The 16,208-nt window shown below is 41.1% G+C and overlaps 1 protein-coding gene across 2 annotated transcripts; it reads right to left on the reverse strand.

Moving 5' to 3' along the window:
• Window positions 1-526: 526 nt before the first annotated feature.
• On the reverse strand, window positions 527-15,776 carry PLP1 (proteolipid protein 1). Of its 2 annotated transcripts, none has more exons than XM_036305847.1 (7): window positions 15,620-15,776; window positions 7,642-7,828; window positions 6,717-6,873; window positions 5,369-5,537; window positions 4,834-4,907; window positions 3,969-4,034; window positions 527-2,629 (listed from the first exon to the last, which is right to left on the reverse strand). In XM_036305847.1, the coding sequence occupies exons 1-7, from the start codon at window positions 15,621-15,623 to the stop codon at window positions 2,558-2,560; spliced, it is 729 nt and encodes a 242-aa protein (XP_036161740.1). In that variant the 5' UTR covers window positions 15,624-15,776; the 3' UTR covers window positions 527-2,557. The 2 variants fall into 2 exon arrangements, with proteins under 2 accessions (XP_036161740.1, XP_036161739.1); XM_036305846.1 differs by having other exon boundaries at window positions 6,612-6,873.
• Between the last annotated feature and the right edge of the window lie 432 nt (window positions 15,777-16,208).

The raw sequence follows: 16,208 nt of genomic DNA on the forward strand, positions 1-16,208 counted from the left end.
TACTTTCCTGCCACAAACTAAATTTATATTGCCCTTACCATATTTGCTCTGCTTTGACATTAAACCTTTCATCCAGTATTTCTCAGATACATGAGAATTACTCACGTATGAAACATTAAGGATTCATTGGAAAATTCAAAGAGCTAACAATAACATAATTCTAAAGACACCAGAGCTGGGCACTATTTGTTAAAGTAACCATGTTTGACTCCGAATTAGCAGACCACTCTGAAACCCAACTTAGGAGAAAAGAAACCCTAAAACAGGTAATGAATTGGTATCAAGATCTGAATTCTAGTCCAAGCTCAGAAATGTACTTTTTGGATTAATTTTTTTTTTGGCCTCTATTTCTTATTGTCACCAGCTATAAAAACAGAAGTGATTTATCGACTCTATTTTAGAGAATTGTGAGAATGACTTGGATAACCTGAAAAAAATGAACGAAGTCCTTGAACAAAGCAAAATAAAGTGCAATTATTCAAGTTCAATTGTGAGTTAAACAGAACAATTCACTCAGAGGACACAATGTTTGAGAACATTCTTAATTTTATTTCTTTAATTTTATAAAATACATTTTGTAAGATAAGTTTCTAAAAGTTTATCCTTTATGTATGTTAAAATTGAAATTCTATATCAGAAATGAAGGAAACTCTTGCAGTTGATTAACCCTCTTTGTGTGTATATGTGTGTATGTATGCCTGGGAGGTTTTCAGGGAAGAGTTGGTTATTTGTTATGCTATTAAATCAAAACAAAACACAAGGTATGGATTACTTCACTTTCCTTGATCTTGATTGGTTTCTTACAGAATTTTTTCCATCTCCTCCCTCAATGCAGCCTGGAAGCTTATCTGGTATACTGGTCTAAAAACAAATATCAAGTGTCTTTTTGTAAAGATCTTACACCTCAAACATTGCTGAAACCACTTTGGGAGAAAAATATACAACTCTTTACAACAAAAGAGCTGCCTACAGTCAGACCCATAAAACCTTTCCTTCAATAATGACCAATCAGCCTTTTATATTTTAACCCAAAGTTAATAAACGAGAAAGGGAAGACTGAAACCTGGTTTCAAAATCTTTCCACCTTTTCTTTTCTGTGGAAACTTGCCAACCGAATAGCTGACAGCTGGTGTATTCAGTTTAGAGATCTATACCAGGAAAGAATAACCTGTATGTTAAATCTGACTCTTTAACACACCAAGGTAACATTGTTAAATTAAATCATCCCCCACTAGCTAGAAAGAACAACCAACTAATTATTAAAATAATAGGTTATTCAAATTGAGATTAAAATTCACCAAATCTGTTTCTGCAAAAGGAAGAATAACTTATAGAAAATTCCAGTACATGTATGGAACTAGCCAATTTTACATATCATTTGTGATGTTTAATGTCCAATTTTCATTAGTTAAAGAATCATATTCAAAGGATCATTCTCCAGACCTTTCTGATACAACCCTGACCAAGTGATAAACAAACTGGAAAATGTGAAATGTGCATCAGTCTAAAACAAATCAAGATCTTCAAATCACCTACAATGACTGAATGGATAATACCCTATGAGAAGAGCACCATTGTGAAGGTATGACATAGGCCAGAGTACACAAGTAATTAACAGAAAAAACACATGCTATCCAAAGAGTTATCTATCCTGTGTCTACCAGAGGGCTGGCTCTATTTACACCATTAGCCACCAGCAACTGCTGTTACTTAAGCCAGTCTTTTTTCATCTGAGCTAGTTTTTCTCTATTCTCAGCTCTTTGGAAACCACAGGGTTGTCATGGTAGCTGTTCTCAAGGAGAAGATAATGAGAAAATGCTGACAACACCCTGTTTCTCTTCTTTAACGAGGTGTAAGGCCAGGTGCCCCCTCTGTCTGCACAGACACTATGCTCCCTTATGCTGTAAGTAAGGTTGGCTGAGTTAGGGCTTAAATAGTCCTTCGCTATTGGGGTCAGTGCTCTCTTTCTATGGGTGAAAGATCCTTGCTTTGACCCCCTTCTCCCAGCTGCAATAGGTAGATTTGGGCAAATGCTCTTATTGTTTTACTGGCATTTTTGTCTTCTATTTTCAGTGGTAATAGGGAGACAGGACTGAGCTCTCTGTTTTGCACACCAAGGAGAATATATTTGGTCCCTTATCATCTAATGGGGCCAGGTACATTCCTGCTCTCTAATTGAGCATCTTTCTTTCCACTTTGTTTCCATCAGTGGAAGTGCCCTTTGAGAAGAAAACACTCCCTGGTCCTCAGAAGATGCTTGAAAGTTGAAGTAGAGCCTCCATTTCTTTGTGACTTGTAGTGGTGGAGTCACCATCTTAAGCATTTCCCATTTCTAGCAGGAAACAGCTGTGAAGCAAAATGACTAAAAAAGGAACATAAGAGGGGAGAGTCCACAGAGAGACATCAATCACCACAAGACTCTCCTTTCTTGTTACACTCATCAAGTAAGAAGAGGGCCAGTCAGTGGTAAAGGCAAAGAGTTAACATGGGAGACACAGCACTGTAGGCTGTGTGGTTAGAGCCTTGCTGTTAGAGAAAGGGAAGTTTCTACAGGCGATCAGAACTTGGTGCCTCGGCCCATGAGTTTAAGGACAGCAAAGTTGTAAGTGGCAGCAATCATGAAGGTGAGCTGTAAGGAACAGAGAGAGAATATGAGTAAGAGTAGAAAAGGGAGCTTTCTCTCTCCTCCAGTCCTTTTGGGAATGAAGAAGTGATGAAATAGTATACCCATGGTGGCTCAGTGGTTGAGTGTCAACATATAAAACAGGAGGTCACCGGTTCGATTCCCAATCAGGGCACATGCCCGGGTTGTGGGCTGGATCCCTAGTTGGAGGCATGCAGGAGGCATCTGATCAGTGATTCTCTCTCATTATTGATGTTTCTATCTCTCTCTCCCTCTCCCTTCCTCTCTGAAATCAATCGAAATACATTTTTTAAAAAGAAGTGATAAAATAAAATCATAGCTAAATAAAGGAAAAATCCCTGTTCTATAAAAAGCAGCATGTCCCAGGCTTTTGTCCTATATACTTGACTAGAAGTCCTTTCTGAAACATTTTCTTCTAATGTCCCAGGTACAGAGAACCAACTCGGCCTGATTTATTCCACACTATGCTTGGCCTAGCACTGACTTTTCTTGAGGGAAAAGTAAATGATACATAGGTCTGCCATCATCTTACTTTCATGTCTGAGTGACCTGGAATCATAGAGGGCTTGCTGCAGACACACAGCCACACTGTGCAACACAGCCCGCCAGTGCATCAATTTATTTTACAAAATGAAAAACAACTAGACTTTATAAAAACCTCAGCAATAAGGGCCAGGAGTTCTGTGAGCTTATCCTTGCACATTCACCACTTATTCAATGACTTCAGATAAATTGCCTCACCCTTCATTGCCCTAGGTTTTTAATGTGAACCGTGAATGCACTACATTAACACTGTGTTGTAACACCAACAACGGAACTTGGGACATAGAATCACATTATAGCAATAACAGTTCCCATACTGTCAGAGAATCCTTCCCATATTTTCAGGAGCGTAACTAAATCCCTTGGAAAGTGTACAAGATAGAGTCATAGTATATAGAATTCCAGGCTTTAGAATATTATTTTTAGTAATATTTCAGTGTTCTTGAAACTGATCTGACCAGGATGTGTTGAGAATTAACTGTAATGTAGGATTGCAAAGCATTTGGCAATATTACATGCTCTGTAAATGCCAAATATTATAATTCTTATCTATGGATCTCTTACCTCCTCTTCCCTCATACCACTTTTCTTGTCCCTGGCTAATTTCTGAAGTTTTTATGCCTTGCCAACCAAAGTAGAGATATACAGTCTCTACACTTCCCAGTAGCTTCTCTCCAGCATTTCAAGGTTAGAAGGAATCTATCTTTTTGCCTTGCAGCATAGCTGAACACCAGCTATCCCAGGACCATTTATTGGCCAAGATAATCCAAAGGCAACTTACCAGTGAAACCAGTGTGGCTGCAGCCCCCACAAATGCAGCAATGAAGAGGTGGAAGGTCATTTGGAACTACAAGAAAGTGCAAAAGGAAGAACTATTTCTTGCAACAGCAAAAATATGCTCTGCTATAGATCATAAGCACAGCTTTCTGAATATGTGCTGATATCTTTGTGTGTTAATTATGCATCACTAAGTTGTCACTTCCTTGAGTGTAAGCCTTCCACTCCTAAATGTACACCATAATACTCAGAACACAGAATACTCATAAAACACTCATAAAAATATTTTAATCAACTGGTTTCTTATCATTGTGCCCAGGGTCACAAAATTTAAAATCAACATGTTGTTTTCAAAGAAATTATTCCCCACCTTCTTCCTCAGAATTACTTTTAATCCTTTGATTCATTTGTGTGCAATAATCTGTCTCAATACAATGTTTTCCTTCTTCAAATGTACTGTTTTTACTTCACATTGAAGACTGAGAAATTCCAAACTGAAAGTGTTTTTGTAAAACCCATGAATATTTCTGTGCACAACCCATTTTCTTTATATGTTTTTTAACTAAAAGAATAAAAATTTCCATTTGGGGGATTTTACCATTAAGCTCTATCTATACCTAAGTTACAAATTTCTCTTTTAAGGGAAGAAGTCTTGAAATAGAAGGCTTTCTATGCAGCTCTATGGAACATACATATTTTACCACCTATGCTCATTGGCTCAGGCACATTAAATCAATATTTTGTAGAAAACAATTTGCCAACTCAAAATCGAGCAAGAGAAACTGTGGTCGTTAAAATTAAAGGCCGTGGGAAGGAACTTGTATGGTACTAGCCATTCCACTGTAAAGTAACCCAAATGGATCACTTACCTCAGCTGTTTTGCAGATGGACAGAAGGTTAGAGCCACACACCTTGCCAGGGAAAGCATTCCATGGGAGAACACCTAAGTAAGATACACAAATCAACTAAGGTGAGCTTCATGGGCTTGTAGGGCTACATGGTGACTTTCCTGCAGAGTTTTTCTTCCATCTTTAACCATCCTGGCTGAAAATTCGATCCTACTAACAATCAGGATCCTCTTTTCTAAAGATTTACCAAAAAATAGAAGGTGGTATTGAACAGTTGTGAAATCTTGTATTTGTTATTGAAATGTACTGCTGAGAACAGCAGTCAAATAGGGTAGAGCAGTGTGTACAGTCAAGAAATCTTCCCCCACTTCCAAGAAGTTTCTTTCGAAGGGAAGACATCTCTCTAGTTTCAGTGGTGAGGGTTTAATAAACTAAGGTCTAGGCATCCCTCTTATTTCCCCCCATAATTATCACCCTCCTTACCCTAAATAAAAAACTAAATTAATACACTTCCATAAGGGGGTTGAGAAGCCAAGACACCCATGCACTAACTCACCATACATTCTGGCATCAGCACATAGACTGCCTATACTGGCAGAGGTCTTGCTGGGGAAGGCAATAGACTGGCAGGTGGTCCAGGTGTTGAAGTAAATGTACACAGGCACAGCAGAACAGGCAAACACCAGTAGCCACACAATGGTCAGGGCATAGGTGATGCCAACAAACTAAAACAATTGACATGGTGTGATTAGAAATGAGCATTAGCCTGTAGACACTGAAACACAAACTGGGAGATCCTGGAGTGGTATGTGCCAGAAATGGAACCAGATTCCAGAGATCTCCACTATATGAAATTAGTAAGCAGGGCATCTCTGCCAAATGTCATTGGCAGTATCTACTAGAGAACTGGCCCTGAGTGTGACAGAGGTTGGCAGGAATGGGTGGGGATTGGAGTGAGAAGGATCCCTGGGTTAGAGAAGCTTCAGGAGATTTGTTGGGCAGATAAGGTGTGAAAAAATCAAAATAGATCTTGAAAGAAAGTCGTGCCATTTCTTGCCTTAGGCTGAGCGTAGAAAAAGTTTCTTGTCACAGAACTTTTGATCCCTAGTCATTAAACAAAGCCAATAGGAGATTTAAAGTTCAGATTAAAAAAAAACCAGCACCTTTCTAAGCCAACTGCTGGCCACAAAAGACATCACCACAACCCACAGATGTTTAGCCCCCAAAGGAACCTTTAACTCTAGAGGCTGAAAACCAATGTGTGCCTCAGTAGAAACATGAATAGTCCCCAGTCAAAGATGTAGCGGTAAATATGTAGATTTATTCTAGTTCCCTCTGGGACCTCCAACAGTGTAGGATCCCAGAATATTGTGAATTCCACCTTGGAGTCAATTATTTAATTTCCATGATCCACCCCCCTCTAAGATTAGCTACCTACATTTCAGTTCTATGGGTAGCATTGTAGACTCTTGAGTAGTCAGATCTCTTGTTGTGGTCCCTCATAGGAGGGGAGTAAAGGGATCAACAGATGGCTTAGAAATGGTCTGATTGTATAAAATATCCCACAAAACTCATGCTTTTCATTTTGAGATGAAATTTTCTAGGGAAGTTTTCAAAGGTGAAGCTAAGCCAGCTGGGCACCACGTTCTTCCTGACCTCGTTCGGCTGTAGCCATCACTTCCTCACTAAAAGGCCAGGCACCTAGAAAGTTCCCAGCCTTGGGTGAGGGTGAGGCCACAGACTCACGCCCCATTGTCCCCCACCCCTTGTTATTGCCACAAAATCCTGAGGATGATCACCTTGTCGGGATGTCCTAGCCATTTTCCCAAACAATGACACACCCGCTCCAAAGAATGAGCTTGATGTTGGCCTCTGGAACCCCTCCCCTTCTGGCCCCCTGTTACCGTTGCACTGAGGCCCTTGCCGCAGATGGTGGTCTTGTAGTCGCCAAAGATCTGCCTGACTGCGCCGGTGGTGTAGAAGCCCTCAGCCAGCAGGAGGGCTCCATAAAGGAAGAAGAAAGAGGCAGTTCCATAGATGACATACTGGAAGGCATGGATCCTGCATTAACAGATAGACAAATGAGACCAGAGAATCTTATTAATTGAGGAACTAGTTCCCTTCCTGCATAAGTGAGATGGACACTTAAGTGAGCACTTAAACAAGATTAGGAAGTCTTTAGAGGGATCACAAATTTCCATCTCCATGCTTCCACCTTGTCTGGATTGAAGTAAAGGAAGATAGGGAATGTGCAGCCAGAAGCACATGCTCTTCGATGCACACCTTGCCCACCTTGTGACCTGAACAACCAGAGCCCTAGGCTCCTTTGCCTGACCTTTCAAAGATGCTCCTTCAGAAGAGAGAGAAGTTGGACAATAAAAGTGATGAGGAAACAGGAGTCTAACTAGCTCTAGGAATAAGAGAAGCTAGGACTGGGTATGTGCAGACTCAAGTGGTGTGTCAAACCAAGAGCAGTGGCCCGACTTTGTTCAGTCATTTTACCTCCCCCAAATTCTCTATACCTACCACTTTGGAAGCTCCAACTCAGTCAATGTTAACCCTACTGAGCAAAAGTTAGAATGCTTGGAAGAAAACAAGGGCTAGGAGACGGGCTAGCAGGTAGACCCCTACTTTATGAACTTGGCACTTTTCCCTTATTTAGGGGTTCAGATGTGGAGTTGTGGCATAGGTGGAATCAGCACAGAGAGGAAAGACTCAGGAATCCTTTCTGGTGCCACACCAATCCCCTACTTGTCACTAAGTATGAGTTCTATATCTCCAAGATAGAGAGAAAAAGAGAAGGGTTTTTATGGGATGACAGGTACTTACACATTGATGAGATACTCATAGTCCTGGTAGTTTTTGGAGAAATAGGTCTCAATTAGTTTTTCTGTACCAGTGAGGGCTTCATGTCCACAGCCACAGAATAGTGCCACCCCAAAGAAACACAATCCAGTGGCCACCAGGGAGGCAAAGGGGGCCCCTACGAGACATCTTGCACAGCACTCTAACAAACCTGGGGAAGAAGAAGGGGAAGCAATCAGGAATGTACAATAGGAAGGTAATGCCACTCTTACCTCTCTGCCAGACCAATCATGCTCTGAGCTCGCATGCATGGATGAAGTGTTAACCAGGAGTCCAAAATCAGGAGAGTCTAGGACTTTAGGCTTCTGGAATGTGAGATTGACCCCAGAAACATACTTTGTTCCATTCTTGAAAATAAGTCCTCTCTTTTAATTCCCAGAATTTGTGTGTGTGTGTGTGTGGGGGGGGGGTATTAATAATCAATAATTCAAGTAGCAACCCAGAGAGATTATGCAATCATTCTCTCCTCTCTTATCATTCTTATTTGTTTGTTTTAGTCATCCATCAACTCTTATGGAGTACCTACTATGTGCCTAGCATTGTGCTAGGTGTTATGTGAGATGTGAAGACATAAACGACAGATTCAGTCATATGGGAATCTTGTTTACTGAGAAGAATGAGTTTGGGCGAGGATGGCTCCCTCTGGCCTCTTGGCCTGATTCCCAAAAGGTACAAGGAATAAAAATGTTAATCTCTTTAGAAAAGAGTTCTTTTTTTTTTTTAAATATATTTTATTGATTTTTATACAGAGAGGAAGGGAGAGAGACAGAGAGAGCCAGAAACATCGATGAGAGAGAAACATTGATCAGCTGCCCCCCGCACATCCCCCACTGGGGACGCGCCCGCAACCCAGGTACATGCCCCCGACCAGAATCGAACCCGGGACCCTTCAGTCCGTAGGCCGACGCTCTATCCACTGAGCCAAACCGGCCTCGGCTAGAAAAGAGTTCTTTATATGTATACATACATAATATACAAATATACACACAGATTTTATATATCTGTTCATATATCATATCATATGTATATATATGATATATGAATTATTTTACATTTTTATATATGTATATATGAATTATTTGTGTATACACACACACACACACACACACACAAATAATCAGCAAGTGTGCTGAAAAGTGTTATTTTAGAAGAGCATGTTGGGACTTCTTACAAAAAGAAAGTAAATTGTATTAATTTTTAGGTTTGGATTTTCATGCAAACCTCACTTGTCCATACCAGGTAGCTGGGACTAGAGAAGTCATTTGCCCAACCCTATTAATACCAGTACAGCTTCTTTTTAGCCCTGAGTGCTTAACCATCTGGTGATTTTCATGGCAGAATTACATCAATGTGAACATTTTCTGAAAGACTAAATGATCTCTATCATGGAAAAATTGAGATAGATGCATTTATCTGTTCTCAGAGCCACAAAATGAGTGAGTCCTACACCCACCATACCCTAAAATGACAGCCCTTCCTTAGTCCTCAAAGAGCCTCTTCCTCAAAGATTCTTATATATCACACCAGAGATTAGGCATGGAAGCTCAAGCCAAGCAAAGCAAGTAGTTGACATTTGCAGCAGAACTGAATTTCTTTTCCAAGAATCGTTGTCAGGAAACTTGGCCTCTATTGGAAGCAATCTGTAGCTGTGATGCCATAAGTGAAGTCAGAGTTTACTTAGCGTGAATTTTACAATAGTGCCCGGTAAGAGTGTCTCATCAAAGTGAGCCTGTGGCATATGCACACACACACACACACACACACACACACACACACACACATACATGCAAATATGAACACATATGCATGTGTATACCAAAAACACATTTGAAATTGATCATATTCTTAGGAAACATTCCAGAAATTTCACAGCAGGTTAAGATAATAGATGCATATTGTAAGTCAAGAAAAGGAGCTTGGAAATAAACAGTGCTGCCATTTTCCTTCTCTGTCTATCCGACTCTTCTCCACCCCCAAACTCTTAGAGTCTTCTAGTAAAGAAGTTCTCTGAAGCCTGGGGGTGGGGGAGGGGAAGATCAGTGACCCCACTGTTCCCTCTCTCCCTAGCACAGGGTCAGGGCTTGGACAGAGCCCTCCATAGCTCCCCCAAACAAAGAAGCCTTGTTTCTCCCAGAGATCTTAGGAGCCTCATTGGTATTCTGTAGGGGCCCATAGGCCTGGGGGTGGGGAGGGGGTCATGCCCAGAGAACAATGGCAGAACTGTTTGTTTAGAGTAAGGAGAGCCATCCATCCTAGCAAGTGACTATCCTGTGCCCACTCACTCACCCCAGCTTTTTTTACCCTGGGAAGAGCTAAATGATGGTGCAGGTGTGATCAGGGATGGAAGAACTTGAACTCTTGCTAACCAGAGAATTCTACTCTAAGTTTTAGCTGATGCCCACTCTAATGTTGTAAAGATGAAGGAAAATCCTCTTTAGTGTGTCGTAAAATCCTCTTTAGATGATCCCTTGATCATCTCCACCTAACCAGCGAGTATCATATGTACTGTTCTTACTGGGTGATAAAGGGCTAAATCTTGGGAGCAACTCTGAATCACTAACTGATATTCTTCCTTTTCACATCCATTTTTCATGTTTTCTTGGAGCTCAAATAACTTAGTAAGACCTTTTCTGATCTACTGGCACTCAACAAGGGGCAAAAATGACATAGGTTTTAATGAGTCTCTACCATGGAGTCAGAAATATAAATGGCTCTAGATAAATCTATCATTGTTGAGCTATAAACAGTTCAACAATATTGGCACAAGCATCAGATGTCCATATCTTCACAACTGAAATGAAGTGTTTGTTCTGGGGGTATTTAAGTTCATCAGAAGTGAAGAGTTTGTCAATCTGTCCAAGTGAAAACATCAAATTTTGGGTTTCAACTGGGAAAAACTCAGAACATGCAAGAAATTTTGCCTTCATCAAAGTAGTTGACAATCAAAATATTCTGAAAAGGGTCCATTGGTACATTTCATTTTTCACAGCCCAAGGAATGTCCATGGGAATGTGGGAACAAGAGCCTAAAGCTATAGGCTCTCCATTTCAGAATCCTTCATGGTTGGAAAGGTATTGATGTGATTCAGGAAAGCTGTGAGGAATTCTGGAGAAGTTCCTTGTCTTTCTCAAGAGACAGTCTCACATTTTCCAGGGTAAGTACACTCTGCAACATAGTAGAGTTAGCATAAAAAATATATAGTAATAATATTATCCAATGCAACTCAGTCTGATTAAACCAACTAATTTTGACTAGAGGCCATAGAGAAAAATAACGACCCACACCCAGTGTTTTCCTTTCATTTCTGTTTATGTAGATTCAGTAGTTATTAAGCACAGTAGCAGTTACCTAGATTCTGTGAGACACAAAATGGAATTATAAGGCCCAGTCACTTTCTTCAATATCCTTTCAGTCTTGTTGGAGAAAACAAACTTATGTCTGTGAATCAAAGACTAAAGCTACCTATCATCTTATGTTAAAATGTATATAATCAAACCCTGTGGGCAAAATGTAAGCAAAGGGGAAATATTCATTGTTAGCTAGATTGATCTGCAAACTCCCAAAACTAGTATAATCAATCTGTGATAGAACTTTAAGCCCTTCTCACCAATGCTCTTCGAAAGAGTCTGAAAAAGGGTTGACAACACTATTGTGACTCTTATTCAGGTCCATGTCCATCCAAAAGACTGTATTGACCCTGATGCTGTCTCTTTAAGCAGGAGTCAAGAGTTCCCAAGCCCTCCTTTCTTTCCCATGCCCTGGGCACGCCTCAAGGACCAGCTCCATGATGGTAATTCAGTGTGAATCTGGGAACTCATCAAAGGGAGGAGAGGAAGGGCCTCATCGAAAGCGATGGTAGAAAGAGACCAATTGTGCTTTGCACAAGCCCAGCCTGTCCCTTGAATCCAGCTGACAAAGGGAGAGATAGAACCCTATACAATTGAACTAAACAACAGGCAGGCTCATTGAGTAAAAAACTGGCCCTATCTCCCTAGGTCTCTAATCTGCACTTACCCTCCTCCCAGAACCCACCCCTTAACCTCACCCCATGAACAGAGGCCTCCTTGATCAGGGTCTATAAGCAGTTTACAAGGCCAAGATGCTAGAGCAGCCGTGACTGGTACTGGGGATGGATGGGGATCAGGGGGTGGGTTCTAGAAATAAAGCAACAATCAGTAGGAAGTACTAGTGGCAAAGACTTTTGCTTCTGGCCTTATCCTGGTCAGACAAGGCCCTGCCTATAATCTTGTCTTTCCTACATGAAATCAACACTTATACCACATTTAAAGGCTGGAAAGGGGCCCTGCAATAATGGGGCATGACAATTCAAGCCTACTAAATAGACAAGGCATATGGACAGAGTTAAATCAAAAGGAATCTCAGCCTCCTCTTTGAACAGGTATTACTATTACCATGGCAACAGCATCTGGACCACCTTGTTTCCCAAAACACACACACACACACACACACACACACACACACACACACACACACAACCAATTTATGCCCAAACATTAGGAGGCTGGAGTAGAAGCTTTATTGTTAAACTCTATCCATGACACTCTCTTCATCTTGCCCACATATGGGAAGGTGAAAAAGAAGCAACTGACACTAAGCTAAGAGACTACAGTTTCCATACCTTATTCCTTAGGTCAGTCTCCTATCAATTTTTCCTCTCTTATTGGTTGTATTGTAAATCTGATCTGGGGAACTCTGTTGTCTTCCTTGGGATATCACTGACTCTTTTTCAGAGTCCATCCTGGAAGAGAGCTCAGAGACCAGCACAGAGTAAGAGAACACTCTTAAGACCACTTAAAAATAGCCAAGGAGGAATTCATCCATCAGTACTTGCTGAGCTTTTGATGTAAGTTTAGCATTGGCTAGGCCCTGACAGTGGAAAGGGATGGAAAAGCTGCTCTGTTTGCCTGCCATTACTGATGTGACCTTTCCTGATCATGTCACTACCCTGACTAGATCTTCCCTGGACCTGAATTTCTATGAGCAGGGAGGGTGTTTTTACTGTTGCTTTCTTTCAAGATTAAGAACTATACCCTGATGATGGGTTTCAGGGCTTCAGGATAATACACAAAAAATCAACAAGAGAAAAAAGATGTCACTGGCTAGGGTCTGCCTTGATGGGTTTGAAGACTATATTTCCCTTCCAACCCATATCCCAGGGGTTTCTTGAGCTTTGTTACTACTTATATAGCTTTGAGAGAATAGGTCTAATTGTCGGGCTGTTGAGTAAACTGGCTTTCCTAGCGCAGAGCCAAGATGAAAGCCCCTTGAAGCAGAGAAGATTTTTACATCTGCCTGGCTCTCTAAGAGCTCCTCTGGCTCTGTAGGACCAAGGTGAGGAGTGGGGTGTGTAATGCTATCTGTGATCATTTCAGTAAGTGTCTCTAAGAAGAGTAAGTGAATATGCTGGTTTGGATCTGGTTTCTTTTTAGCTCCTGGCATTCTTGCAGCATTCTTGGAATCAGGGTGGGATTCAGTTAGTCTTCAAGCATTTTGTAAAACTGGACCCCTGCTCTGCCTCCACTTTTTTTGCTTAAGTTGCACCCACTCACTCTGAGCCAGCCAAAACTACACTGCTCAGCAAACAGCCACCTTTGGAAGGAAACATCACAGTCTGGTTACCAGGGTTACAGCCACTTTCTCAGACAACAGATGTACAGTAGCCAATGTTTTGCTGTTCAGTAATGGCATTGTATTACTGAGCAGAGAATAATCAGCTACTGCTCTTTGGCTCTTTTCTGGTTCCATTGTTATCCCAAAGATTCATTTGGAATATCCTCCTCCAAAATTGGGACAAGGTTTAAAGAACTACCATTTCCCCCATAAACCTTTTGTGCAGGCACTACTGGGTTCAATGTTCCTCTTAATCTTGAAAGAAAGCTTCCAATCCTACAGGATTTATACGGTTGAGGTAGTGAGGTCCCTGTCCTGGAGGTGATTAAGAAGAGGCTGTAGGCCGAAACCGGTTTGGCTCAGTGGATAGAGCGTCGGCCTGCGGACTGAAAGGTCCCAGGTTTGATTCCGGTCAAGGGCATGTACCTACCTGGGTTGTGGGCACATCCCCATTAGGAGATGTGCAGGAGGCAGCTGATCGATGTTTCTCTCTCATCGATGTTTCTAACTCTCTATCTCTCTCCCTTCCTCGCTGTAAAAAATCAATAAAATATTTTAAAAAAAGAAGAGGCTGTAGGATTATTTAATTGGCTGTTGTAAAAGGGACTACTGCATTAAGATGTGGCTCAGACAGCTTCTAAAGTTCCTTCCAACTACAGATTTCATGATATAATTCATCTACTAGCACTGACAAAGTAAATTTAACAATTTACTTTCCAAATTGTTAAGCAGCCACACACTTTCATCCCCTGAGGAAGTAATATTCAGTACCCTTCTTTACCCCCTCTCCATTTTTAAATCACAGCCTACACAAACAGCTTCCATGATATCAGGTAAGTTTTCCAATATTACCTTGGGCAAGAATTGAGTTTCTTCAACCTTCACCTTTTACCTGGCCACATTCAATTGATCAAATGATTCTTACCCAACTACACAAAGTGCAGAAACAGAAAAACCAAACATTTTGGAAAACATAAGTCATCCTGTACATGAGCTATTGTATAATAATGGGTATGGGTATCATTATGATGATCTATAATGGATACACAGCTTGTCCATTTTCAAAGGACTTTCACATCACTATTACTTGATTTTCACAACCTTGAAAGTATACAAAACAGTTATTGTGATTCCCATTTTCCAGATGAAAAAGTGATAATTCACAATGACCTACCCAAAGTCATGAAGCTTATATATATGGCAGATCTGGGATTTAAACTTGATTGTATTTACTTCTAATTCAGTGATATGCCCTCTTAATTATCCTACCTGAATACATGCTGAAAAGAGCTTTCTTGATGTTTCAGGATAAAATAACCTAAAAGCTGACACAGCTTAATAGAGTTGAAAACCTATCTTCCTGGGTGTTACTGGAATCTTCTGGATACTACATTGATGGTGAATACACAGGGCAATCGATTCTCATTTTACTTATGCTGCATTCAAGCTTTTGCCACATGTAGGGAATGTCTACACTTATCTGTGGCACCTGTGTCATACCTTGCTCTGAGTAGACACTGCCAGAGACAAGACCTCCTCACTTCTCTCTTTGTTCATGAAACCTGGAGAAGCCCTTGGTACTCAACCAAGTCAATCAGAACCCTAAGGTCCCAGAAGCCTCCTTGTCATAGAGGAATTTAGAGTTTGAGATATGTCTTCAGGAAGGCTAAGTCTGTGATATTTGCTAAACATGGCCAACCATACATGCTTGTGCATTCACACACACATACACACACACCTATTTATATCCATTCCCCATAGTAAAGCCACTGAAGACTTTATTTTCTGAACTTAAGATTTACCTCCTTGGCCATGTCCAATCCTAAATCCATCTTGCCTCAATCTCCAATTTCCCACTATAGCCAAATATGGTTCATTTTGTATGAAGCAAGCAGTTATTTAGTACATCTGAAGGGTACCCTACAAGAATTTTTCCCCCAGAAGAGCCAGGGATATCAGCTGACCTGGTCATTACCAGAACCCAGGAACCAAGGGAAAAGAGAAGGTAGAAGGAAGTGAGAAGGTAGGAATACACATGACCACATCCAGCCCATTGGGCACTCTCTCTAAGGACCTGTGGGAATGTCCACATGCTGCTGGAATTATTTGGCAATAAAGCATCAATCTCAACACAGCAGAGACAGAGTTCATCTAATTGGGTGCTAAGGAATTTAATAAAAAAAAAAAAAAAACAAGTGCCAAAGCACAACTCATTTAAACCATTGAAAGCCCCCAAAACCCAAACTCATAAATACTATTGCATATTCCTGAACCTGCTTAAATCTTCCATGCTAAAGTTTTTTAAACTCACCCATGACTTTGGGACTCTGACTCCAACTGTAGCCGGCTGGCTAGTCTGCTTTGTGGCTTTGTTCAGCTGGAAGGATCCTGGTCTCTCCAGTCTCCTTCTTCGTTCCTTTACTTTTTCTCTCTGAGTATCTTTGTCCTCTTCTCCAGCAATGAAAAGGGCTTTCTGATTGACAGCCAACCCCCTTAAAGAGACAGGCCCACTTTCCTCCTCTCCTCCTCCCCTTTTCCTCCTCTTATCCCCACCTCCTCAGGGATACTCCCTTCTTTAAGGGCTCCATCTTCTCTTTTCTGCCTTTCACTGTCAATTCTTTTTCTTTCTCTCTTTTTTTTTTCTAAGACTTGCCTATGTGGAATTTTACTTTGCTGCAGAGACATCTGGAAATGTGGTTTGGGGCTGGAAGTTTTTTTAAAAAAGAGGTCCTGGAAGCCTCCAACTGATACTTAGATCTATTTGCTACAGGATGTGGCAGCACAAGTGTCAGAAGCCACAGAAGCGGTAGCTTTGGTGAGGGGGTCAAGGTCAAAAACTTAGATGCTATCTTCCAGAGTCCTTCCAATTCTCGCAACCCTCACTCATAGCTGCCCTTGGC

Source organism: Myotis myotis, unplaced genomic scaffold, assembly GCF_014108235.1.
Source record: "Myotis myotis isolate mMyoMyo1 unplaced genomic scaffold, mMyoMyo1.p scaffold_m19_p_4, whole genome shotgun sequence".
Taxonomy (NCBI): Eukaryota; Metazoa; Chordata; class Mammalia; order Chiroptera; family Vespertilionidae; genus Myotis; species Myotis myotis.